We start from the raw sequence: 26,764 nt of genomic DNA, 5'->3' as shown, positions 1-26,764 counted from the left end.
CATTTGGTGCCAAGCAAATGGGTCTCTTGTAATAAAACCACTGAAGGGGCATGCCTGCGAAGCGTGTTAAACACCGCAGACCTCTTAATCTTGTCTAGGAGTCCATTCACATTCCATGAGAGGACCTGTGTTAACGGGAGCCATGCATGGGATACAGTAATGTAGCTGGGTGTCATGTGCCTGTCATTGGGCCTAAGGGTGACTGTAGCAAACAAAGAGATAGATAAAGAAACGAAAAAGAACCCTGTTGAAACATCACAACTTAACTCCTCAATGAACTCCCCACCCCCCAACCCATACTTCTACCCTGGAAGCATCTGTCACCCAACCAAAACTGCACAGCCAAATGGTCTGTCATTGGAGTGGAGTGGTGGACCCCTCCATTCAGTCGGATCATCTGCAATCAATAAGCGGTAAGCAAAAAGCAATAAGCAAGCCCCCACCCTAACCCCTGTTTGTCTTCACCAGGCAGGATCAACCTCCCCAGAGGAGCATCAGGCAAGAGCCATATCTGCGTTTTTCACCCGAGAGCAGGGGTTTGGCTCAGGCGATCCTCCTCCACCGCACATGCTGGGTCCCGGATCTCCGAGGCATCTGCAGAATTTCCCTCCGCTTGGGAATCGGATCCTGGTCTCGAGTCCTCGCCAACGGGGCTATCTGGGCCCCCTTGTCTCCTGCGTTGGGACCTGGTGCGATTGCGTCCCCTTCGCGCACTCATCTGGGTGGGGGGTCCACGTCCCGGGGAGCCACCCACGAGCCCGGGCGGCCTTTCTGAGCCCCGACGCCTTCCTCTGTCAGCCAGTCCCATGCCTCCTCCGGAGATTCAAAGAAGTAGGACTTTTCACCCATAAGGACTTTCAGGCGCGCAGGGAAGAGGAGCATATACATGAGTTGCATCGCCCTAAGCTTTTGCTTGACGTGCTCGTACGACCAGCGCCGAGCTTGGACCTCCCGGTGTAATCTGGGAATATCAAAATCTTGTGGTTGTCCCAATTGAGGTCGGGGCAACACCTGGCTTCCTTAAGGATGATGTTGCGTTCTTTGAAGTTCAGGAAGCGTGCGATCATCAGTCTTTTGGGCCACCCGGGGGGGGGGCCCACAGGCCAGGGCCCTATGCGCCCGCTCGACTGCAAACCGGGGGAGAGATTCTGTTCCAGCATCCAGGATTTGATCCAGTGCTCCAGGAATTTTGACCATCCAGGGGCCCGGCTTTCTTCTGCTCCTTCTGTGGTGGCAATACTTTTTTTTAGTAGTTGTACTAGTTGTTTAAAAATATATATATATATATATATATATATATATATATATATATATATATATATATATATATATATAACACATTTGTCAATGTATGTGTGGTTTCCCTGGGGGCTGCAATCGGCCTCCAGGCCCACATATAAAAGTGATATATATATATATATATCTCTATATGTATATATATAGATATATATATATATATAGATATATATATATGGATATATATCTCTCTATATATCCAAAGGAAAACGACGTACACATCAGCTGGTGCGAGGCGGGGGGGGGGGCAGGCCGAACCCTCGGTAATCTTTTTGCAAACAAGGAAATAATTGCAGCGCACTCCGCTCAGCCACAGAAAGTTTTTGAAGATTTATTCGGTGCAGAAAAAATAAAAACACATTTCGACTTTGCAGTCTTCTTCTTGGTTATACAGTCCTTTCTCTGTTAGCTCTATTTATAGTATTCCCTTCCCAAAACCATTACAATGCATTCTGGTTTAAATAGTTCTTTGTATAAAATATGAAATTTACAATGTGCATACAAAATTAATTCTTATAAGAATATACTCAAAATCAAATTCATAAAATTCTATGTGCATTCAAAATTAAAACTCAAATATCTTAATGAACTGTATTAAAGAAGGACATTATAAATCATAAATGATAAATTAACAATAATCAGCCTTTTCATTTGGATAGAAATAATACGTAATTATCAAAATTCACCACATTATGTATTCACACAATCCTTTTATCCTACATTATGTACAAAAACAAGTTCATTAATTAATTGTTCATTTTAGCATATCTCAATTTTAACTCATAAATGTAATAATATAATAAAATTCCAAATACATCTATTCAGTTATTAAAGATGGACATAAAGCTCCTCATCATTGTTTAGTCCCAGAGGGCTCTTTGTCCTCATTAAGACAATGTATTTAGATTCAAGTTGTCTCAATTTTTTATTACTCTATCTCCACCTCTTTCATGTTCAGGAATGTGGTCAATTCCATAATATCGTAACATTTTCCAAATATTCATTTCAGGTTGTTGGAAATGTTTGGCTATGGCATACGTTAGGTCCTTATGTAGAACTGCTCTAACATGTTCTAAAATCCTTTTCTTTAACATACAAATTGTACTACCTACGTATCTTAAGCCACAGTGACATTCAATTACATAAACTGTGAATTTTGTGTTGCAGGTTATTCGATGTTTTATCTTCATTTCCATTTCATTCCATAATTTCACTATTTTGGTTGATCTACCAATTTTACAAGCTTTGCAGCTATTACACTTTACAAAGCCATATTGTTTTCTGATAACCAATTCTTTTGTTTTTTTTTATAGTAAAGTGACTTCTTACAACATAATCTTTCAATGATGGTATGACATGCCAATGTTTGCATAAACATTTCTTAATTAGACCACCTTCTTTAGTGTATTCCATTATCATTCTAACATTATTTTCCTCTGATTTTCCCTGTATTTTCTTTGATTGTTTAGGAACTAATGTCTCATCTTGAGAAATAATTTTTACTCTTTCTCATTTTTTTTTGCAAAAGTCTATGATTATAACCTCTTTTTTAAATCTTTGTATAGTCTCTTTATATTTCAACTGTACTTCCTTATCACTAGAGCAGTTTCTACGCATTCTAATTAATTCCCCATATGGTATACTTTTCAGAAGGGGTTTAGGATGAAAACTTTGACCATGCAGAATGCTGTTTGTTGAGGTTTTCGTACAAAAATCTGTGGTCTCTAATTTGTTATTCTCCACGTAAATATTAATGTCTAGAAAATTAATTGACGATTTGCTCATTTCACATGTAAATTACGGCCCCACATTATTCTGATTCAGTTTGTCAAAATACAATAGGAAATCATCCTGTGACCCCTGCCATATTATGAATAAATCATCAATAAATCGTACCCAGAGTGCAATTTTTTCCATGAATAAATCATTGTCCTTACTCCAAGCTATTTCCCTTTCCCACCAACCCATTGTTAGGTTGGCATAGTTTGGAGAAAGGGAAATGCCCATTGCTGTCTCACACGTTTGCTGGTAAATTTCATGGTTAAAGATGAAAATGTTATTTTTAAGACATAATTCTATCATTGATAACAACATCTTTGAATGTTCAAACTCCATAATACTTCTGTCTCAGAAAATATTCACATGCTCTCATTCCAATTTCATGATTAAAAGACGTATATAAAGATACGACATCTATTGTGACAAATAAATATTCATCAGACCAATTCATTTCAGATAGAATTCGCAATAAATCTCCTGAGTCTTTAATGTATGAACTTAGAGTCATCACAATAGGTGCCAAATAAAAGTCCACATAATCAGAGATTCTCTCATATAACGAGTCACACGCTGAGACTATTGGTCTTCCTGGTGGTCCTGTAAATGATTTATGTATTTTGGGTAAGAAGTAAATTGTAGGTATAATTGGATTCTCCTTTTTCAAAAATTTATATTCATCCAAATTCAAAAGTGATTGTTGATACCAATCATCTATCCTTGAATGTAATTGATAAATCATTCGATTAATGGGATTGTGATTAAGTTTTTAATAATTAGATTGATCATTTAACTGTATATATATTTGCCACCAGTTGTCTTGCGTCTTCAAAGCAATGCACATATTTCAACTGACGCATTTCAACTGTAGCTTTTAGGCAGCAATAAAAAAGTCAAGTAAGTCTTGTGAATATGTTTCTGCTACAAAAGGATCAGACTTTTGTCTAGGCAGTTTTAGTGCCATAAAGAAGCGCAGAAGGTTTATATGCCTACTGCAAAAAGCAAATCTGTATTTTATGTAAATAGCTGATTACATTAGTAAAGTCAGCCATTACCTGCGCTATAATACAAATTAAATGTATGTGCGGGGTGGGGGGCGGCTATGGAGAGTTGAAGGGTGCTTTTGCTGGGTGGTAATGAGGGAATCCGTGGAGGAGGACATGGGAGTGGGACCACCAATGATTGTTGGACTGGGCGCTAGAGGTGCTAAAGAATGTGACGAATGGTATGCAACAGGGTTTTTTTTTAGTGTCTTGAAAGAACGTGTTGATTGAGGGAAGAAGCGCAGGTAAGGTGACCTATACTGTTGGACATATCACACACACACCAGCAATTTTGTGACTGTCTACGTAGGCTAGTGTTTTAGAGCAACAGTTTAGCCAATAGCAGAGATGGCATCTTGATGGATGACTGCTGCTGACACCGTCACTCGGGTAACAGAGGACAGCTCTGGCATAGGATCAGAGACTGAGACAGCAGATACTGAGACAGCATATGAGGGATAGGACAATGGTGCAGACTATGGGAGTGATCTTTCAGTCGGAGGAGTCCCATTCGATAACTCCTCTACCAGTAATTATGAGGGAGGTGATGAGAACAGTCCTGCTGTCCCTTCGCAAGCACAATCTGTGCAACAGGGCAACAGTGGGTTAGCCCAACCCAGAGAGCAGGTGAATGCGGTGGCAGGCACAGAGAGAGAGTGCTCTCTTGGGAGCTCCATAATTTAGTTCAGCCCCAAATTCCACTGCCCAAATCGTATTGTGGAGACATCAAAATTATCTATCACAAAACAAACTGGTTTTGTAAGGCAGGCACCTGTGTTTTTGGTCCTGGGTTCGGCGGCCGTATAGGGAAACATACTAAACCCAAACATTTCTGGAAACTAGACATCCGGGGGAGTCCACAGAGGTGTGACTTGTGTGGATTCCCCAAAGTTTTCTTACCCAGAATACCCTGCAAACCTGAAATGTTGAATAAAAACTCAATTTTTCTTGCATTTCTGTCACTCAAACTACAGGAATATGCTGGGATCCACAAAATTCCTACCATCCAGTGATTCCTCACCTGTCCTGATAAGAGCACTACAAAAAGTTATGAAGGCCTAAGTGCGAACTACCCCAAATAGCCAAAAAAAGGGCTCAGCACTTGTGGAGTGGGGAAAGGCCCAGCAGCTAAGATTAAAAGACATCTAAAGTCCACATGCAGCTCTTAATAAATTGCCTTTTACTCTGCAACTCCTTGTATTTAAGGTTTATTTAAACAAATATACAGTTTACATGAATGGGAATAAAGAAAGATGTATATGCACAAGTAACCACTACTGTCACGAAGGATATTGATTACAGGGCTCACTGCATGTCCTCACAGGAGTATCTTCTTTTGAAATTTGTAATCAGGTTTTTACATCCTCCAGGCTCAAAATAAACTCGTATTCCTCTGTTTGAAAAGAAAAAACAAAAGATATTATTTAAGCACTTCCCATTCCTAGTTTTATTTCTTCCCACAGTACCAACCTCTAGAATGATATGGCTGACTCCCTTCAATACAAGACAATGGATAAGATCTGTATATCCTGTTGCTACAGTGGAAACACCTTGTGCAATCATACTGTTATTATGTTTATCGGGCCCACAAGTGAAAACACTACAACTCTTTGGAAGTATAGGTTTAGGTCAGGATAAAATGTTAGTGGGAGAGATCACATTTGATCATTACAAATGTTAGCTTAGAAAAGGCGCACAATGTGTAGGATAAAAGAGTGCAGGAACCGAATATCCTATATATAATCACAAAACAGATGTTTTTTATTTTAAGTAGTAACTTAACGACAAGCATTATCTGGACCTAGGGTCCTGTGCAAGGGGACTACCTTTTGTGAGCGGTTGAACGGACAGCCTGGACCTTGTGAACAGTGCTATGTTCTTGAGGGGTCCGCCTGTGGCTGCCTGTTCCTGATAATACCTTTTCAGCTCTGCGAGTGAGATGAACCGCTTGGTCATACGCACAAACTGAACGTCCACCTGAGGAAAGAAATTAAAAGCGAGCAGTTGTTTATGTTTGGCATTACTATTGCTTAGGGAGACCACATCTGAAGCACCAATAAAATTGATTTGGTGCACAGGCTTCGAATTTAGAAAATAAATGTATTAAACCATAGCTTTTTCTTACCATGAACCATTTGGGGTTCTCCTGCTGACTGGTGGGGTCGTAGTGAGCGTCTTTCTTGGCGAACTGTGTGTGATCCACGTAGGCTTCCTTCACGATCTGCAAACAAAAAAGCAGTGTTATAAGGAAGCCAAGACAGTAGTTCTTCAAAAACTGCAATTATACTAAAAATTCTCTAAACGTAAGCAATTCAATGGGTCTCTTTATAACGGCAGTGGGAAAGAGAGAATGACAGCTGACGCTGTTGGTATCTAAGCTTATTATCATCAGGGCAAAACGTGATATGTAATTTTGGCCTTCAGAAAAACATCTTTGAATCTTTGCATTTGATCAGGTGCCAGAGCTAGCAAACACCCATGAGGCAGTAAACTCTTTCATATCTGCGTGCATTTTGAATCTGTAAAGAAGTGGGGCAATTAAAGTATGCAAGGCCCATTTAACTACCGTGAAACATGTGGGTCTTGTCACTGAACAGTGGAATCCATCCACAAGTCAGTTTTGCAGAAGCTCTATGCTGTATTGTTATTTTTACGCAGCTGAAAAGCCAGTGACGCTTGTGTAGTGTCCTGAAGCAATCTGCTTCTGACAGAAACAACATGTGGAATAATATTCAAGATAGCTAAATGGCAGTACAGCTATGTTTTAAGTGGTACAGTCCTTTTTTTGGCAAATACATGCATTTGCTAAGAGGAGATTAGATTTACAGTAGCTCGAAAGTTGTGACCCAGGGCACTGGGTGGAGCCGGAGTTAAAGAGGGAGGGAGCATGGGAACTACACTGAATGGGAAAACCCACCAAAACAGTCACTTAAAGTGTTTGGGAGAGAGGACCGGATGTCCCCTTGCGGGGAGGGCATGGACAAGGAAAGACCTTTGAGAAGATGGAAGAGAGGATAGGGATAGAGGCCAAAGGACACACCACAATGCATTGTGAGGGAAGGAAAAGGGCTATCTGGACTAGATGGGATTTGGGTAAGACGATCCTCTTTGAACCTGTTGCATGGAAAAACCATCCACCTCGAAAAGCACGTAAGAGGTAAGATCTAGCTTAAAAGGTGTGGTGGGGGAGGTTCAATCCAGTTTAGAAGAGATGGGAGGTACGCCAACTACGTGCTGGGGGCAGCTGGCAGATTCCTTGGTATGCCTCTTCAGGGTGGGGTGGAAGCATCGACAAATCCATCTTGAAGGAAGAAGAGCTGCTGTGTATCCTTAACCCCCTCTAGCCATCTTTCTGTGCCTACCTATTATCGGTGACTGATTTAACCCTTCCTTTTTACTAGTAACCTCTCCTCTATGGAGCCCCCTTTTGTATCTTGTTTGCCTTTCCTCATCCCGCCTCTACATCATCTTAGCCCACCACAGGAGTCTCTCTGTCTCGTATGTAAACCCTTGGTATTACAAAATATCGAACTTGCATATACTTCTACGATTTGCTTCAATTCAACATGCCTAAACTCACACTTAATGGAAGGACACAACCTGCTTTTCAGACACTGAAGCTGTTCTCCCTAATCCTTAAAGTGGGCTTGCCACGAGATGCCCGAAATATCCAGACACTTCCAGCAGAAAGAGAAGCAGACTCACCTTCATTATGCCTGCTATCCCTGGCTCCTTGCAATTACTGTGGTAGAAAAACGCCTCCTGGCCAATCTTCATATCCTTCATAAAGTTCCTCGCCTGCAAAGGGTGACAAGAACAAATATAGAGTAGGGGAAGGGAGTGAACACTGTTGCTTTTACATTTTGGCAGCCCAGTTTTGTGACATCCAAAGAAACAAGTCTCTCCTCATTATGAAACGAAAAAATAATTCTGAGACATTTGGAATGTGCATGGCTGTGAAAGACAAGCGTGCCGAATTGAGTTAGGCATGGACTAATCTGTCAGCCTCCCATAATAGTAATTAGAAGAAATGAAGACCGGCAATGTTGAGGGGCTCTATTAAGGTTACTCAGGGAAAAGGCTGTTCCCATCCGGGCATTCAGTAGGTGGTGAGCACCTTTGTAGATTTTTAGGAGCAACTCGAGGACTTCTCAGACACACAGATAGGCACATGGGTACATCAGATCTTGCCAGAAAACCATTAGTAATACTCAAGCTCAGGACTGAAGCAGCAGCCAGTACAATGTACATGTTAGACACCGAGGGAAGAGGTTTGGTAAGCAGTAATGACATGTACATTCTCTGCAACCAATTAATCCCCAGTCCAGGTTAGGCTTAGCATTTATACTGTAGTTGGTCCTTTCTAGTGAGTGGGTCATGGTCACAGATTTCTGCTCAGTGCTCGCAATAACTGCAGATTTTCATTTTAAAACAAAAAAGTCAAATGAAGCAAAAAAAACAACACAAGATCATGCAAATAAGATAGCTCGTTCAGGTTAACTCGTTTTTGGGTAATAGCACACAACATGAAGTGCTCCTAAAACGGCATCAAAATAGGGGTGACATGTGGAACGTGGTTCAGTGACAGCAGTTATGACAGCGTGTTCCCAAGGCCCTGCTCAGAAGTGGTGTTGCATGTTTTAATAAACGTCTCGAATAACTTACCTTCTGAACTCCTTTTTTTCTGCCTCCTAAATGTTTTACGTGGTAAAGAGAAGATGGAAGAATCTCAAGCACAGGAAGCCTTGCCTGCTTCATCAGGAGTCGTCAGTCAATATGCTTGAGTCCAGCTATGTGGCCTGCGGGGCTATTTAATAAAGCCGTGACTATTCATGTGAGGGCACGAAGAGGTGGCAGAGGCACAAATGTGGCGGGAGCCACCCCGTGCTGCCAGATGACCTGTTCGACCCCCCTCAGCGCCTTGAGACCCTCACGGGTGAGTAGTGCGTTTTACAAATGCTCTGATTGATTTGTTTGATTGATGACTATAGTTACACTTAAGGATCCAGAGTGCGTAGGTCGGATGCATCAGTTGTACTGTGTGTATATATTGGGGATCGAGAACTGAAATAGTTATGCACAAAGGAGAACGTTCACAGTGACAGAGGCTGCCGTCTGTGTAGACGCATTAAAGTGAACGGTCAACTGGCAGTTCACAGTCAGGAGCTGAAAAAGAAATAAGAACTGTGACTGACTTGTGTTTGACCACAAGACTTTGAGTTTTCCCCTTGTGACTTCAACGGAAACGGGCCTCGCACTTCCAAATGAGAACTGTGTATTTTATCCGATTATAAAGAGGAGGTTTACAGTGACGTGTAAAATAAAAAATACCCTCTCAAGATTCCATCGTTTCAGATACTAATGTATATCTAACCTTCAACTACCACTCACCATGTCTCAACAGCAGATACATGTAACATAGTGAGATTCCTTTGCAATAAAGTTCTTTATACTAATCAAATCATTCATATGGTTTTAAAGGTTGAAACCTCAACGAATATGGCTGAATTAATCACTAGTACAACTATAAAGCTAGGTTCTCCTCCCCATGTAGCTGAACTAATAGAGAAAAAACACTATGGAATTAAATACCTAAGGAAAGATGACCACACATTTAATATAGAAACTCAGCAAAAATTCCTGGATATGTACCTATAATAAGCGTCAAATGACAATGCAAACATCAAAATAACACTTACACAAGATGTCAATACTCATCGATATCCGCATCACAATAATTAGGTCACTAAAGGAGTTGAAAATCAGGATGTTGGTAAGAAATGCAAAACAAAGTACTCTTGGCAGAAATGTCTAAATCCCCACCGCACAAGATTAAAGCATGAGCATTCAATCAACTTGGTGCTCGTGTCCCCGGGTTGAACTGCCTTCCAACCCCATTATTCTCACAAATGAATCCTGCATAGGGGAAGAACTCCAGAATTCAATTCCATTCATTAATTGATCATAGATATATTCAGACAAATGGTACTGAAGCAGTATAATCCATTGTATGCCATCCAATAAAGAGATTATGGCCCTCATCATGACATTGGCGGTAAATCCATTTTACTGCTGTGGTGACGACTGCCAACATACCGCTGCGGTGGCAGATATACGTTCGTCATATTATGACACACACACACACACATCCGACAGAATACTGCAACATACACAAATCCGCCAGTCCAAAGGTCTGTGTTAAAGTGTCAGTACCAACACCCATACCGTTACGCAAACAATACAACGCCCACCACATTATGACCCATGAATCACCACGCCGGACATTCAATGGCGGTAAACAATTGGCAGTACACACCGGCACGCTCAGAATGGCACCCAAATACAAAACAACACTACTTTGGCCATAACCTAAATCACACACCTGACACTGATACACACACCACACCCATCCACAGCACTATAAAAAACACACCCACATAACCCACAACCCTTTACGAACACCAATTATTGCCACCAGACTGAAACCAAGACCACTGAGCTAACTAGACACACACACACACACCACAAGCACCCATACATCTGTCACGCACCCCACATCCCACACCCCACCACATTTCTCAACACCCTCTCACCAACACACACCACACAAGTCCCATGTCCCCATTAAGGCATCTCCATTTCACTGATGAGGAGTTGCAGGTCATGGTGGAGGAAATAGTCCGGGTAGAGCCACAGCTGTTTGGAGCACTGGTACAGCAAATATCCATTGTCAGGAAGATGGTGCTATGGCGGAGAATCATGAACAGGATGAACGCCGTGGGACAGCATTCAAGAACAAGGGATGACATCAGGAAGAGATGGAACGACCTACTGGGGAAGGTACGTTCCGTGGCAGCAAGGCACCAGCTCGTCATCCAGAGGACTGGTGGTGGACCCCAACCTCCTCCCCCACAGCTCACAGCATGGGAGGAGCAAGTCTTGGCAATACTGCATCCTGAGGGACTCACTGGAGTGGCTGGAGGACTGGACACTGGTGAGTCAATATTTACTACTTATCACCCCCCATACCTGCATGCCATCACACCCCCTCACATCACTCCACTCCATCCCACACACTGCACCTACAAATATCACTAACCCCCTTGCCTAGCCCTGCATGCTATACCAATGCATGGACAGCCCTCCGAGCCTTGCTTGTACACCCATCACAAAAGCATGCACAGCATGGAGAACTAACAATCCTACAATAGATCACCATAGAAAAACCAAAAGGTGGCAGGGCAACAGCAACAACAGAGGGGAAGCTAGGGATCTACAATATGTCACAGACATGTAGCATAATACATCACTTATATCCCCACAGGTGCCCCAGCCAATCTCAGCGGAGAGGAGGTGCCACGTCTAACCAGTCTCCCAACAGAAGATGCCCCCAGTGATGACAGTAACTCTGGACTTCTGGATCTGGATGAACTACCTGGCCCATCAGGGACCACTGGTCAGTCGGCCACCCCAGCCCACTCACAGTCCACCGCAGAGCCTCCCCCATCAGTATCCAACACCACAGCACCCACCCAACGTCACTACACCTCTGTCCCCAGGACACGTCAATCAGCAGTGTGCCCACCTGTACAGGGACCCAGTCCACACCTCACCCCCAAGACAATCAGTGACCTGGGGTCAGTCGCAATGGGCACACCGTTCAGGCACAGGGGAACAGGGACACTGGGAGGACCGCTGTGCACCAGGGATAGGACAGGCCCAGGGAACCGACTCTCCAGGAGGCACTCACCAATGTCCTGGGGATCTACCAACAATCTCAGGACACGATGGGCCAGGTCCTTACCAACATGCAGGAGAACAAGCACCTGCAAGAGGAACACCACCAGGAGATCGGGGAGGATTTGCAGGCCCTCAACACCACAATGATCTCCATAGCAGGGGTGCTGGCAGACATGGCCAACATCATGAGGGAATGGACAGCACACCAGCGGACCCCTACCACTAGCCATCCTACTGACCAGCCATCCACTTCCGCTGCAGCTAGTGGGCAGGAAGCCCTGCCACAGGACCCACAGGCCACCAGCACTCCTCCCCCTGCAGAAGGTGAACCACCCCCAAACATTCCCTGCAACCCAGACAGAAGCCAGAGACACTTGCCAAGACCAAGACCATCCCCAGGAAATAAGACCCTCCTGAATGTCCCCCTTGTGTCCCACCTTGTCACCTTGTCCACTTTGAACTGCCCTTGCTCCCCTTCCTATTGCCCCTTGGACACTGGACCTGTGCTACATACAGAATGGAATACCCTTGACTTTCCTCTACCATTACCCCATTCCATTGTTCTTTTCAGTCAATTATGTGCACTACAATAAACACCCTTGAACACAACTTGACTGATAGTGTTTTATGTGATGAAAATGTGCATTTATGGAAACAGTCACATCATGTGCAAGTGATCTGAAAACTGTGATAGCATACAATTAATGACCTCTAGCTATCTGTAGTCATCACATCAGTACACTGTTATAAAATCACCAACATCTGCAAAATGAGAAGCCATAGGTGACAGTAATTTGAGATGCAAAGGAAGTGAATGCCATCCTCCTACAGCCACACAGATAAAACAACAGTCAGAGGAATGGTCAGCTACACTGTCTCACCTGTGTGTCATTGGAAGTATTGACGTATTACTGATGTTCTGTTGTCCACATCCTCATCCTATGAATCCTCATCCTTACTGTCCTCAGGGTCCACTGCTGCCACAGGGGCATTTCCAGTCTCCTTCTCCTGCAGATAAGGCACATGTCATCTGAGGGCCAGGTTGTGCAACATGCAGCATGCCACTATTACCTGGAAATCCTTCTCGGTGAGTAGCACAGGGATCCACCTGCCAGATGCAGGCATCTAAACCTGGCCTTCAGGAGGATGAATGTCCTTTCGATAATTTTCCTGGTTTGCTAATGTGCATCATTGTAACGATTCTCTGCCCCTATCCTGGAATTCCTCACAGGGGTCAGGAGCCACAATAGGTTTGGCTAGCCTGAGTCACCTGCAAGTATTGAGGGACAAATATTAGCCTTACAAAATGGTATGGGGTTAACACCAGAAGGCATACACTGACATACATTGGGGGGCACTCAGGCTCACCTATTAGCCACACTCTGTGCCTCTGTAGTTGTGCCATCACATTTGGGATGCTGCTATTCCTCAGAACAAAGACGTCATGCACTGACCCAAGATACTTGGCAGTGATGTGGGAGAAATACTGGTCCGCCAGGCACACCATTTGCACATTGAATGAGTGGAAACTTTTCTGATTCCAGAACACCTGTTCATTCTGGCGGGTTGGGAGGGGGACGGGGGTGTGGGGTACAAACGCAATATGTGTTCCGTCCATTGCCCCAATAATATTAGGTATATGTCCCATTTCATAGAATCCTGCCTTCACAGTGGCCAAATCATCTACCTGGGGGAAAGCAATGTAGCTGCACATGTGTTTGACCCAGGCAAGCAAAACCCTTGCCAGCACAATTGAGAAAATTGGCTGTGACATCACTTCTGCCAAGCCCACTGTCACTTGGAAAGAACCAGTTGCCAGGAAATGGAGCACTGATAGAACTTCCACAAGAGGGAGATCCCAGTAGGATGAAGGATAGCAGATATCAGATCAGGCTCCAACTGGGAACACAGCTCTGTGATTGTGGCCCTGTCCAGTCTATAGGTGAGTATTATGTGCCTGTTCTCCAGTGTAGCCAAGTCCATAAGGGGTCTGTACATGGTGGCTTGTCTCCTCCTCTTATTCCTCTGCAGTGGTAGGTATCTAAGGGACACAAGAGTGAGTAGGCTATCACAATTTGAACAATAGAACCACCACCTCAATGTACATAGAGCATTAATGTGATGGGACAGTGGAAATGGCAATGTAAGTGCAATCTTTAGCAATGATGCAGTTATGGATTATCTGAATGTTGTCCACCACCATTAAATGGCAACCGCCTGTCCTGTATCTAGGGATAGGTGGAAGGGAGGAAACTCCGCAGCCGTTGGGCATCATGGCGGAAGGCGGTCTCGCACCGCCGTTCAATTCCTCATTGGCTAATATGGGGCTCTATGGAGTACAGTGGCCAATGGGGATCAGCGGTGACGGTGTACACCGTCGGGGACGTGACCGCCATTTTCTATCTAAATCCTCACTTGATTCCTGACTTTCCACAGGACAACACCTACACTGCGCGTGTGATGCTGTGACCTGTGTCTGGAACCTAACACGCCCAGAGTGACTGGGGAAAGGGCCCCTGCCTTCACGTCGGAGGAGTTGGAGCGTTTGGTGGAAGGGGTCCTACCTCAGTATGGGCTACTGTATGGGCCTCCAGACCAACAGGTGAGTACACCTTGGGCATGATGCATGTGGCAAGGTTGCATGGAGATGTGTGTGCAAGCATCATGTAATTTGGGGGGTGGTATGTCTGTTAGTAGTGTACATGGTGGGGGCCGGATGAAGTGTGTGCCGATGGAAATGGGATTTGTGGGCCATATGTGTGACAGGCTGGAGTGCATGTGTAATGGTGTCCCCTCCTGTTTGTATTACCTCTGCAGGTCATCACCCATCAGAAGAAGGGATTGTGGCGTGCCACTGCCAAGGACATGCGGACCCTAGTGGTCTACAGCAGGTGGAGCACCCACTGTAGGAAAAGGTGGGAAGACCTTTGATGCTGGGCACGGAAGACCGCGAAGGCCCAGCTGGGGATGGAACCTGACCCCCAATGGCCTGCATACTGGCGGTGGCCTACCCAGATCTGGATGGGCACTTGAGGGCATCACAGCAGCCACAAGGGGGTGAGTATAGTGGGCATAACTACAATCTTTGGTAGGTGGCATGGGATCCGGGTGGTGGGTGTGAGTCAGTGGGTGCCCCTTAATGCCAAGTCAGACATTGCAGAGTGACCCAGCTCAAGGGTAATGGGTGTTTAGCAAATTCAGGTAACCTAGCTAGGTTGTATTCCATGTCAAAAAGGTCTTAGTGGGTTCCAGGAGGGCTGCAGTTGGCATTGTTTGGCCCTCATCTTGCTGTGGCACCTAGCCAATTGATTGCCAGTGTGGTGCATAGTGCTCAATCCTGAACCCTGTGTGTGATGGTAATGTGTATACCAACTGTGGTGTTGGTGCTGTAATTGACCCAGGGTTCCCTTTCTCTCCCTCCCCCACTTTTTTCTTCTGTCATCCTGTCCATGTGTGCATTAGCATCATCTGGCGGAGGAGCAGGGGCACGGGCGACAGAGGGATCTGCATCCCACAGGACCCTGGGAGCAGAGTCCACTGACGCCGAGGGAACCAGTGGGACGGAGGGCGAGGGGAGCACCACGGTGGAGATAGGAGGTGACAACACTGACTCTGATTCCTCCCCCAATGGGAGCTTCCTGGTGGTGGCGGACACCTCTGGGACCAAACCAGCTCCAGGTACTGCCGCCACCCTGTACCAGCACTGCCCTCCCAGTTGCTCCTCACCGAGTTGCCCGTGCCCGCTCACCCAGGAGGGTGGGCTACTCCTTCGCCCCAGGCACCTGAGGCCCTGCCCCAGTGAGCCCTGCTGCCCTTAGGAAGGGGGCTATTGACCTCCTGAGAACCAGCTCTGTAGGGCAGTCAACCATAGTGAATGCCATCTAGGGGCTGGCATCCCAGATGCAGCAATGCAATGCATTCCTGGAGGGACTGGCGGCCCAACAGAGATTGTTTCAGGCTCTGGCCGCCACTCTGATGGCAGCCATTGTCCCTGTTCCTACCGTCCCCCCTCCAACTACCACTTACTAGTCCCAGTCTCCTCAACCCCAACGGATTCAATGCACACATACAGACAAGCATGCACACAAAACATCACACAAGAGTAGCACTGTTAAACACAGGCAGCACACTTCAAGCCACACGCACTCACACAAACAACAGAGAGTTGCACACACAACAACATCCACTGCCTCCACTGTCTCCCCCTTCTCCCTCACGGCCACATCCGCACTCACACCTGCATGCACTGCTTCAACAGCCAGCACCACCATCATCACACCAAGCAGCACACACACCTCACTAGCAGACACCTCCACAACATCCATCCACGCTTCCCCTGTGTCATCGCCCACCCTGTCTGTCCCCCCCTCCTAAGGGACACAAACGCACACACTCAGACACCCAACAGCCATCCACCTCACATCAGCACACTGCCCATTAACCTGCACCCAAGTCCGGCAGACATACACCTCCAACAACCACTCCCTCAGACCCCACTCCCATCCCTCATCCTGCCCCACCGCCCCTAAGAAGCTTTTCCTTGCCCAACGTGACCTCTTCCCTACCCCTCCACCCCCTGTCCAGCCCGTAAGAGCAGGGTCCCAATGACCCTGCCCAGCACATCAGCCAAAAAGTCCACGGGGACGGTGGAGGCACCTCCTAGTCGTGGAGGCAAGAAAGGGAAGAATCCCACTCCACCAGCCAGGAAAGGAAAGGGTCCCACTCCACTAGCTAGGAAGGAAAAGGTTCCCACTCAACCACCAATGACAGGAGCGGTTCTCACTCAACCATCAATGACAGGAGAGGTTACCACCAATGAAGGGCAAGAAGCCCTCACTCGAGCTGTGACGCAGCAGTCCTTACCTCCAGCAGAGGCTGCACAGGGGACACCTCCCCCAGCAGAGACAATGCAGCCCTCACCTCCAGCAGAGGCTGCCCAGGTGACACCTCCCCCAGCAAAGACAATGCAACCCACACCTGCGGCTTAGAGCATGTAGGCCACCATCCAAGGACAGTTGTACAAGGAGCCCCCTCCAGAAGCAGTGGGCGAGTTCCCCACCTCAGAGACTGTGACCTTGTCCTCCCAACATTGGGAAATGGGCATGGAGCCCCCTCCAGAACCAGTGGGCAAGTTCCCCACCTCAGAGACTGGGACCTTCCACTCCCCAGCATTGGGAAATGGGCATGGAGCCCCCTCCAGAACCAGTTGGCGAGTTCCCCACTTCAGTAGATGTGCCCCCCAACCCCAATTCTGCCTTACTGTTGCCCTTGCATTATTATGAGGTGTGTCCTATGACACTGTTTTTCGCCTGCAGCTGGTTGTGTGTATGGTGTGTGTGAATGGTGTGTGTTGTGTGTGTGTGTGTGTGCCACTCTCCTTTTCCTCCGTCCTTCCGTTGTGTTCTAGGTGGCTGTATTCACCGTCGTCGTCTTCGTCGGTGTTGGTGTTCCAGGTGGAGCATGGTGTGGAAAAGCATCGGGAAGACTTGCAGTTCCGGTTCCCTGGCGGCGCTGATCTTCTCTGTGTCTCTGATGATGAGTCATTGGTCTTCTGTGTTGTGTTTCCGCCAGGCATTTGATGGCATTGGTACCGTCCCGGAAATTGTGGCGGTTTGCTGTGTCACGATATGGTGGGCGGTACCTTGCCTTTTGCCTGGCTATTGATGGCTACCACCGTGGTGAGTGGTGTTAACACCCTGGTGGATGGTGTGGTACCGTTGGCTGTCAATGAGAGTTATCACCGCCATGGTCTTAATTTGGCGGTAATTACAGCCAGCCTGTTGGCGGTATTACCGCCACTTTAACAGTCACCCCAATGTCATAATGACCACCTATATGTTGTTGATTTAAAAAATATATTTGGTCTTTATTCTTCTTTAAAACCAGACATTACAATGTGTAGACAGTACAAGCGTCCTACCCGATACGATGACACAAGTTAACATAGATTATTCACATAGATATCGGTTTGAAATATTGAAGATTGATGAATGAATGGTTGAAAAGATCACATATGAAGGAGTATGCTTTACAGCTGTGGTTCCCAATCTGTGGTCTGGGGCCCCCTGGGGGTCCACAAAGCCTTCTCAGGGGGTCTGCGACTGATTAGAAAATTAAAAAATATTAACAGATTAGGTCCCTGGCTTTCAATAATGATTCAGTGGGGGTCCCTGGGTTCCAGTAATGATAAAGTGGGGGTCCACAGAAGTCAAAAGGTTGGGAACCACTGCTTTACAGTGTCCCTGATGAATTCCCTTGTGGGGACGAAACATGCTGGCTGTTGCTGTAGCAGAGAACTATCAGCATGACATCAACACAAAGTGACATCTGATCTTCAATATATCCTTCCCACTGAAATGCTTTGACCAAGCATCTCTCCGTACCCAGATCACCAGAGTGAAGACCAGGGATGAGAGCAGCCACATCTAGTGCCGTGGTCTATTAAGAATGGATCAGACAGAGCTTTATCAAATGGATCCAGGTTTCTCTACAAAGAAATTTCACACAATACAGAAATCTGAGGCCGGACATGAGATAGAGGAAGGACATCCTGCCAGTGCCCCTGGGAGGGAAACAGCCACGCACAGTAAGTATATAAGGTAGGTGGGGATTTTGGGGGGAATATGTGTGTGTGTGTGTGTGTGTGTATGTATGTATGTATTTATATATCAATATATATATTACCTAGTGGCGATCGCCACTAGGTAGTTCTAGTTAGGACCATGTTTCCATAGAAAGGAGGGGGGGGGGTGTATATGTATATATTACCTAGTGGCAATTGCCACTAGGTAATTCTATTTAGGACCATGTTTCCATAGAATTTTTTTTTTTTGACGTGCCTATTTCTTTGGCACCGTTTGACGCATCTTCACAAAATTTTCCAAAAAAGTGCCCTGTGATTCTCGGGGGCAGAGAAAAAGAGGGAGGGGGGTGTCATAAAAGTTGCATTTCCCATGTTAAAGCCCATAGGCCCTTTAGGCACGGCTACAGCCTGAACCACTGGACGGAATCACACCAGATTTGGCAGAAAGCTAGCTTTCTGTATGTAGATTGTGCTTTTGCCTGTTTGGTGTAAATCCATGCCGTAGTCTTTGAGATATTAAAGGGAAAACAAATTTGGATATCTCTGGCCGCAACGACTTCGTGAAGATTAAGAGCTTGTGCACAGCAAATGCACAGCTCTGAGTGGCTGACAACACTTCAAACCAGGAAGTGTTAGCAGCCATTTTGTTATTTGGTGTAAATCTATTCAGTAGTTTTTGAGTGATTAAAGAAAAAACAAATTTGTATATATAGGGACGTGAAGGCTCCGTGAACCCTCCCCACCTTGTGCTGAGATCAGATTTGGTGCTAACACTTCAACAAGGACGTGTTGGGACTCTGCTTCAGCTGAGTCCCAGAAAAAGTGGAAAAAACAGAAAAGGGGCCTGGGAAGAGTTCACCTGAGCACTAGCCTTGGTCTATTGGTCTGTTACAGGCAGAGGGGTTGGGGCATAGCCCCATCTCAGCCCTGGAGACTGCCACGTTCCTATGGCTTTTATCATAATAAAGGGGAGATGCGCCCTCGTACCCCCCAAAATATGAAATGTTTGGGCCAGGCTCTGGGGATAGGGTCCCCAGGGCAAATATCGGCCTGGGGAGTGGGGCCACATGACCCCCCCTCCCCCCCCCCCCCATTTTTTTTAGGAGGCCAGGCCCCAGGGATAGGGTCCCCGGGGCTGGGATCAGCCCGGGGAGGGGGAACACATGGCCACCTTCCCCCAAAAAACAAATATATAAATGCCAGGCCCTGGGGGGGGGGAATCAGGGGGATACCCAGGGCTGAAATCGGCAAGGGGCGATCCCCCGTCCCCCCAAAAAATATATTTTAGAAGGCCGAGCTCTGGCGGATGGGGTCCATGGGGCTGAAATTGGCTGGGGGAGGTGGGCACACCACCCCATGGAACTGTAGTAGACCCCAGGGAATGGGGTACCCGGGGTCAAAATTGGCCAGGAGAGGGGGTGGTGTGGCGGACCTGCAGACAACTTCCACTGCACATGGCCAAAGGGGGCTAGCCTCAGGACGGTGGTTGGATGAATGTACAGTAATGAAAATTACTTTATGTGGAAAAAAAAACCATAGAAATTCACTGAAAAAACAAAGGTTACAGTGGCGTTATAGTTAGGAATTAGAATAAAAAAAAAAAAAAAAACAGAAATGACCTTAAAAAAAACACAAAGGTTACACGGATGTTCTATTTAGGCTCACATTTTAAATGTAGAAAACCATAGAAATTCACCTGTTATAGTTTGAGTTTTCAAGTAATTATAACTGTGCCCTAAGGTAACTATAACCCGCGCCCTCGCCATGCACTGCTAATTACCTCACAAATTACAGCACTCATGGCATCTTTGAGAACATCATTGATCATATCAACGTAATATTTTCAGTAAGATTTTTGATCAAAAACTGTATGTTGGGGGCGCGAGCTATAGTAGGGTATGAGTTGCACACAGAAAGTTTCAGGGTTTTCTGTCAAGCAGGGGCCGAGAAAAAGAGGGGGGGGGGGGGGGGGGTCAAAAAACGTGTGTACCCCATGTTAATTCAAATATGTGTTTTGAACAAGACTACAGCCCTAACCACTGGACAGAATTACATAAAATGTGCAGAACGGTAGGTTTGCTACGCAGATTATGCTTTTGGATATTTGGTGTAAATCTATTAAGTAGTTTTCGAGAAATTAAAGGAGAAATACATTTGTATATCTAGAGCCGCAGATCCATTGAGGCATTTTCCCGGTGACTGCGGTGCATTTGCGAATGTGCTCGCCACCAGGAGTGCTGTGATTGGCTGGCTGCAAACTCACCAGAAAGTTGCAGCCGTCATTTATGTAACGGGACACTGTCCTCTGGGCTGAGAAATAAAAGGAAAAGTGACAAAAGGGGTCAGGCTGGAAGAACCTTAACCCCAAGGATGCCCTTAAAAATATTTTTTTCACTCAGTGCGATATTTGCAAATATGCGGTGACTCTCAGCGCGGCCCCCATGTAACTTTGTGACAAATTCGAGAATATTGGCAACAACAAAAAAACATTCACAGAGTCATTCATATTCTAATTCATTAACTCATAGTAGCAGCCAGAAACTCATGCAGCCTCTCACATATGCAGTCAGAACCTCATGCACAGACTCACAGACCCACTTGAACACTCATGAACCCACTCACAGATCCATTCAGACTCTAACGCAGGCTATCAGAGACCCACTCGAACACTCATGCACCCACTCACATACCCACTCAGAGAATAACACACCCACTCAGACTCACTCAAAGCCTTATGCAACAATTCACAGACCGACTCGGACACTGACGCACCCACTCACAAACCAACTCAGACCCTCATGCACCCACTCACAGACCCACTAAGGCACTATTGCAGCCACTCAGACCCTCATGCACCTGCTCACAGACACTCAGACCCTCATACCCCAACTGAGAAAGATACTAAGACCCTCATGCACCCATTTACAGACCCACTCAGAGACTCATTCACCCACTCACACACTCACAGACCAACTCAGACTCATACATCCACTCACACACCCACTTAGAAATGCACATGCCTCCTGAAACACCCACTTCAAGACTCATGCACCATCACAAACCCACTCAAATCCTCACACCTCTATTCACAGACCCACTAAGACACTCGTACACCTACTCACAGACCCACTCAGACCGTCATGCAGTGACTCAGACTAAATCACTCGCACCCATTCAAAGCCCACTGTGACACTGACATACCCACTCACAGACCCACTCAGACCCTAACGCACCAAGTCAAAGGCCCACTGAGACCCTCATGCACCCACTCACAGACCCACTGAGACACTCATGCACCCACTCACAGACCCACTGAGACACTTATGCACCCACTCACAGACCTAAACGCAAAGTCATAGACCCAGTCAGACTGTCACACACCCACTCACAGACCCACAGAGACACTGCCCCATCTACTCACTGACCCACTCAGACCCTAATGCAGCCACTCACAGATCAACTCAGAGACTCACGCACTTAACTCACAGACCCACTCATGCACCCACTCACAGATCCACTCAGACACTGACACATCTACTCACTGATGCATTCACGCAGCCACTAACGGACCTACCCAGACACTTATGAACCTACCGATTTTATATGGGGTAAAGATACCTCCTTCGTTACTCCATGGTATTGAGCATATTGCAGTTTCTACGTGGATTTTTCTCGATAAACTTGAGGGACGTGTTCTAAGAAATATTTTAACAGTAAACTCTGCCTTCTCTGTACCGTTATTAAGACTTGAGTTGGGCCTGCGTAGTTCTTTTATACAAGGCCTAGACGCGATAATCCGTTGGATGTTTAATTTGATGACGTGCTGTGACGACTCATTGCGGTCACTGCTAAATAAAAGAAATACTAGCAGGTCATAAAGTAAAATATACCATCTGCAGGAACTTTTTATATGCCATGGATCTTTTACAATTAGATCCCTCCACAATTTCTACTCTCTCGCCAGCACAGCTTAAATCCGCACTCAGGAAAGCAATTTGGGCAGTGAGCTTGTGCCAGGATAGTCAGGCCGAGTTTTCATATAATATCTGATTCTTTAAGGCCAAGGATCACACAGCCCTACCTCATCTGGAACTTGCCTCATGGGGTGGGAAGATTCTGGCTCCTGCTGCGACAGGGGCAGCCCCCACTGAATACATTACAAGCAAAATGGTTTGGCTCTTCCGCCATTTGTAATCTATGCCATAATGGCGTCCAAGATATGAAGCATGTTTTAATCTGTTCGGCCTTATTGCCTTATCGTCGTAAGGGGTTACGCCCCATTTGCCTATCTCTTTCACTTAGATCTGCTTCTAATCTTCAAGTCTTATTTATTCCATCTAATTAAATGTTTTGTGCTAGAGTTTTTAACTATTTTAAGTGTTTTTTAACTTTGTATTAACTTAAATCAATTTGTTCATCAAAGTTTAATTCAACCTATTCTTCTATTTCCTTTCTTTCTATATTTATGTTTTACTTTATGTGGATCTCCATTGGAGTTCCGTAACATAATAAACCTAAACTTGAAACTATGAACCTACTCACAGACCCACTCAGAGCCTCATAGACCCACCAACAGAACTACTCAGGCCCTCACACACCCACTCACAGACCCACTCATACACTGACCCACCCACTCACATAGCCAGTGAGACACTGACACCCCCCCAAACAGACCCAGACTCATACAGCCACACTCACAGCAAGTCAGAATCATACATTCACTCACATACCCATTCACAGACTCACACACTCATTTACTGACCTACCAAGAGACGTATGCACCCATTCACAGACCCACAAAATCTCTCACACACTCACTGACATATCTATACACCTACTCATACATCCACTTATCAACCTATACAAGCACTCACTCACCCATTTTGAAACCATGCAGATTATAGTAAGAAAATACAATTTAAATTCACTCAAAATAAATTAAAAAGTTAGAGGAGCGTTATCGTTAGGAAATATAATTAAAAAAAAAAAAAAACATAGAAATTACTGAGAAAAACAAAGGTTACAGGGACATTATAATTAGGAAATATAATTTAAACAATCTCAGAAGTCTACTATAAAAAACAAAAGGTTACAGGGACGTTATAAAAACCTTAAAAATTCACTGTCACTGAAAAAACAAAGGCTAGAGGGACATTATAGTTAGGCCCACATTTCACTCGTACAAAACTAGTAAAATTTAGCAGCTATAGTTACCTGAGCTAGCTATACTTGTGCCCTGGTAATGCACTGCTTATGATCTCACATATTACATCACTCACGACATGGTCAGTGACTTCATTGATGACATCTCAAATGACATCACTGCTGACATCATCCACTCAACCACGCACACACCCATACAATATGACATACTTACACACACACACACAAATACTCAGAAACCCATTCACACACCCATAAAATAATGACACACCCACTCACTCACACAGCCACCACTGACAACCACTCACTCACCCATATAGCACTCACTCACCTATTCAGAAATCCCGTACAGCTACTCACACCCCCCCCACAGACCCACACAACCACTCACACACCCACTCATACACCTATACAACCACTCACATACCCACTTATAGACCCACACAGCCAGTGACGCACCCACTCACTCACACACACCCACACACTCAGCCATAGTCACTTGACACTACCACTCACTCACACATACAGCAACCGACACACCTCCTCATTCATCCATGCAGCCACACACCAACGCTCACACATACTGACACAGACAATAAGTCACATACAGCCACTCACACACCCAGTCACCTATACAGCTACTCACACATTCACTCTCTCCAATACAGTCACAACACAGCCACTCACTTATGCATAGTTACTCATACATCCACTCGGTTACCAATAGTCACTAACACACTCAGTCACTCACTCATACAAGAACTCACACACCCACTCACACAGCCACTCACTCAACCAATGCAGCCAGTCACACAGCCACTTGCTCTCCCATACAGCTAATTACACATCCACTCATTCTCCCTTATAGCAACCGACTCAACCACTCACTCACCCATAGACCCACTCACACGTCCATACAACCACTTGCACTCACTGGATGATGTCATGAGTGATGTCACTGACCAGGCCAAGCGTGATGTATTATGTGAGTTCAAAAGCATTGCATTAGGGGGGCGCAAGGTATAGTTAGCTCAGGTAACAATAACTGCTGAATTTCACTGGTTTTGTACGAGTGAAATGTGAGCATAACTATAACGTCCCTGTAACCTTTGTTTTTTTAGTGAGTATATGTACAAATATATATATATATATATATATATATGGAAAATGTCACTAACCCAGTGTACATCTGTTCGTGGCATGAGACGCTGCAGATTCACATGCTGTGCATTATCCTGCCATCTAGTGTTGGGCTCGGAGTGTTACAAGTTGTTTTTCTTCGAAGAAGTCTTTTTGAGTCACAAGACCGAGGGACTCCTCCCTTTCCACTCCATTGCGCATGGGCGTCGACTCCATCTTAGATTGTTTTCCCCGCAGAGGGTGAGGTAGGAGTTGTGAGTATACTAGATGTGCCCATGCAATGGAGTAGGTATGTATGTACATATTGTGTATCAAAAGAATATTTATTTACAAATTTTCAATTTTCATTCAACTAATAACAGTTTCAGGCTCCCGGGGAGGTGGGAGGGCGCATGTGAATCTGCAGCGTCTCATGCCACGAACAGATGTACACTGGGTAAGTGCCATTTTCCGTTTGATGGCATGTGTAGCTGCAGATACACATGCTGTGCATAGACTAATAAGCAGTAATCTCCCCAAAAAGCGGTGGTTTAGCCTGTAGGAGTTGAAGTTGTTTGAAATAATGTTCTTAATACAGCCTGTCCTACTGTGGCTTGTTGTGTTGCTAACACATCTACACAGTACTGCTTAGTGAATGTATGAGGCGTAGACCAAGTGGCTGCTTTACAAATTTCTGTCATAGGTATATTCCCAAGAAAAGCCATTGTGGCGCCTTTCTTCCTAGTGGAATGTGCTCTTGGTGCAATAGGTAAATCTCTTTTTGCTTTAATATAGCAAGTTTGAATACATTTAACTATCCATCTGGCGATGCCTTGTTTGGATATAGGATTACCTGCATGAGGTTTTTGGAAGGCTACAAACAATTGTTTTGTTTTACAAAAATGTTTTGTTCTGTCAATGTAATACATTAGTGCTCTTTTTATGTCTAATGTATGCAAGGCTCTTTCGGCTACTGAGTCTGGTTGCGGTAAGAAGACTGGGAGTTCCACCGTTTGGTTTAGGTGGAATGGTGATATGACCTTTGGTAAGAAATTGGGATTTGTACGGAGAACCACTTTATGTTTATGTATTTGTATAAAGGGTTCTTGAATAGTAAATGCTTGTATCTCACTTACTCTTCTAAGTGATGTGATAGCTATTAGAAAGGCTACTTTCCAAGTTAAGTATTGTATTTCGCAAGAGTGCATGGTTTCGAATGGTGGTCCCATGAGTCGTGTTAATACAATATTAAGGTTCCACGAAGGTACCGGTGGTGTCCTTGGGGGTATGATTCTTTTTAGTGCCTCCATAAAAGCTTTAATGACTGGGATTCTAAAAAGCGATGTTGTATGTGTAATCTGCAGATAGGTAGATATTGCAGTGAGATGTATTTTAATGGAAGAGAATGCTAGATTAGACTTTTGTAAGTGTAATAAGTAGCTTACAATGTCCTTTGTGGAGGCATGTAGTGGTTGAATGTGATTAGTGTGGCAGTAGCAAACAAATCTTTTCCATTTGTTTGCGTAACAATGTCTTGTTGTAGCTTTTCTAGCTTGTTTAATGACCTCCATACACTCTTGTGTAAGGTTTAAATGTCTGAATTCTGAAACTTCAGGAGCCAGATTGCTAGATTGAGCGATGCTGGATTGGGGTGTCTGATCTGTTGTTTGTGTTGTGTTAACAGATCTGGTATGTTTGGTAATTTGATGTGAGGTACTACTGATAAGTCCAACAGTGTTGTGTACCATGGTTGGCGAGCCCAGGTTGGTGCTATGAGTATTAGTTTGAGTTTGTTTTGACTTAGTTTGTTGACCAGATAAGGAATGAGTGGGAGAGGGGGGAAAGCGTAAGCAAATATCCCTGACCAACTGATCCATAGTGCATTGCCCTTGGATTGAGGGTGTGGGTACCTGGTCGCGAAGTTTTGGCATTTTGTGTTTTCTTTTGTTGCGAATAGGTCTATATTTGGTGTTCCCCAGCGAAGGAAGTTATCCTGTAGGATCTGGGGATGAATTTCCCATTCGTGAGTTTGCTGGTGACCTCG

At 45.2% G+C, this 26,764-nt stretch overlaps 1 protein-coding gene across 2 annotated transcripts in view; it reads right to left on the bottom strand.

Annotated features, from left to right (window-relative positions):
* Window positions 1-5,307: 5,307 nt before the first annotated feature.
* Window positions 5,308-26,764, bottom strand: part of THYN1 (thymocyte nuclear protein 1) — a 191,985-nt gene continuing 170,528 nt past the window's right edge. For both annotated transcript variants that reach the window (XM_069224450.1, XM_069224449.1), the window contains 4 exons: window positions 7,821-7,913; window positions 6,241-6,336; window positions 5,942-6,092; window positions 5,308-5,508 (listed from right to left, as the gene is read on the bottom strand). In XM_069224450.1, the coding sequence (XP_069080551.1) occupies window positions 5,465-5,508; window positions 5,942-6,092; window positions 6,241-6,336; window positions 7,821-7,913 (384 nt within the window). In that variant the 3' untranslated portion in view covers window positions 5,308-5,464. The remainder of the gene's footprint in view (window positions 5,509-5,941; window positions 6,093-6,240; window positions 6,337-7,820; window positions 7,914-26,764) is intronic.

The sequence above is a fragment of the Pleurodeles waltl genome, chromosome 3_1, assembly GCF_031143425.1.
Source record: "Pleurodeles waltl isolate 20211129_DDA chromosome 3_1, aPleWal1.hap1.20221129, whole genome shotgun sequence".
In the NCBI taxonomy this organism is placed as follows: domain Eukaryota; kingdom Metazoa; phylum Chordata; class Amphibia; order Caudata; family Salamandridae; genus Pleurodeles; species Pleurodeles waltl.
The sequence above is the reverse complement of the archived record's forward strand: the minus strand, read 5'-3'. Positions and strand labels throughout refer to the sequence as shown.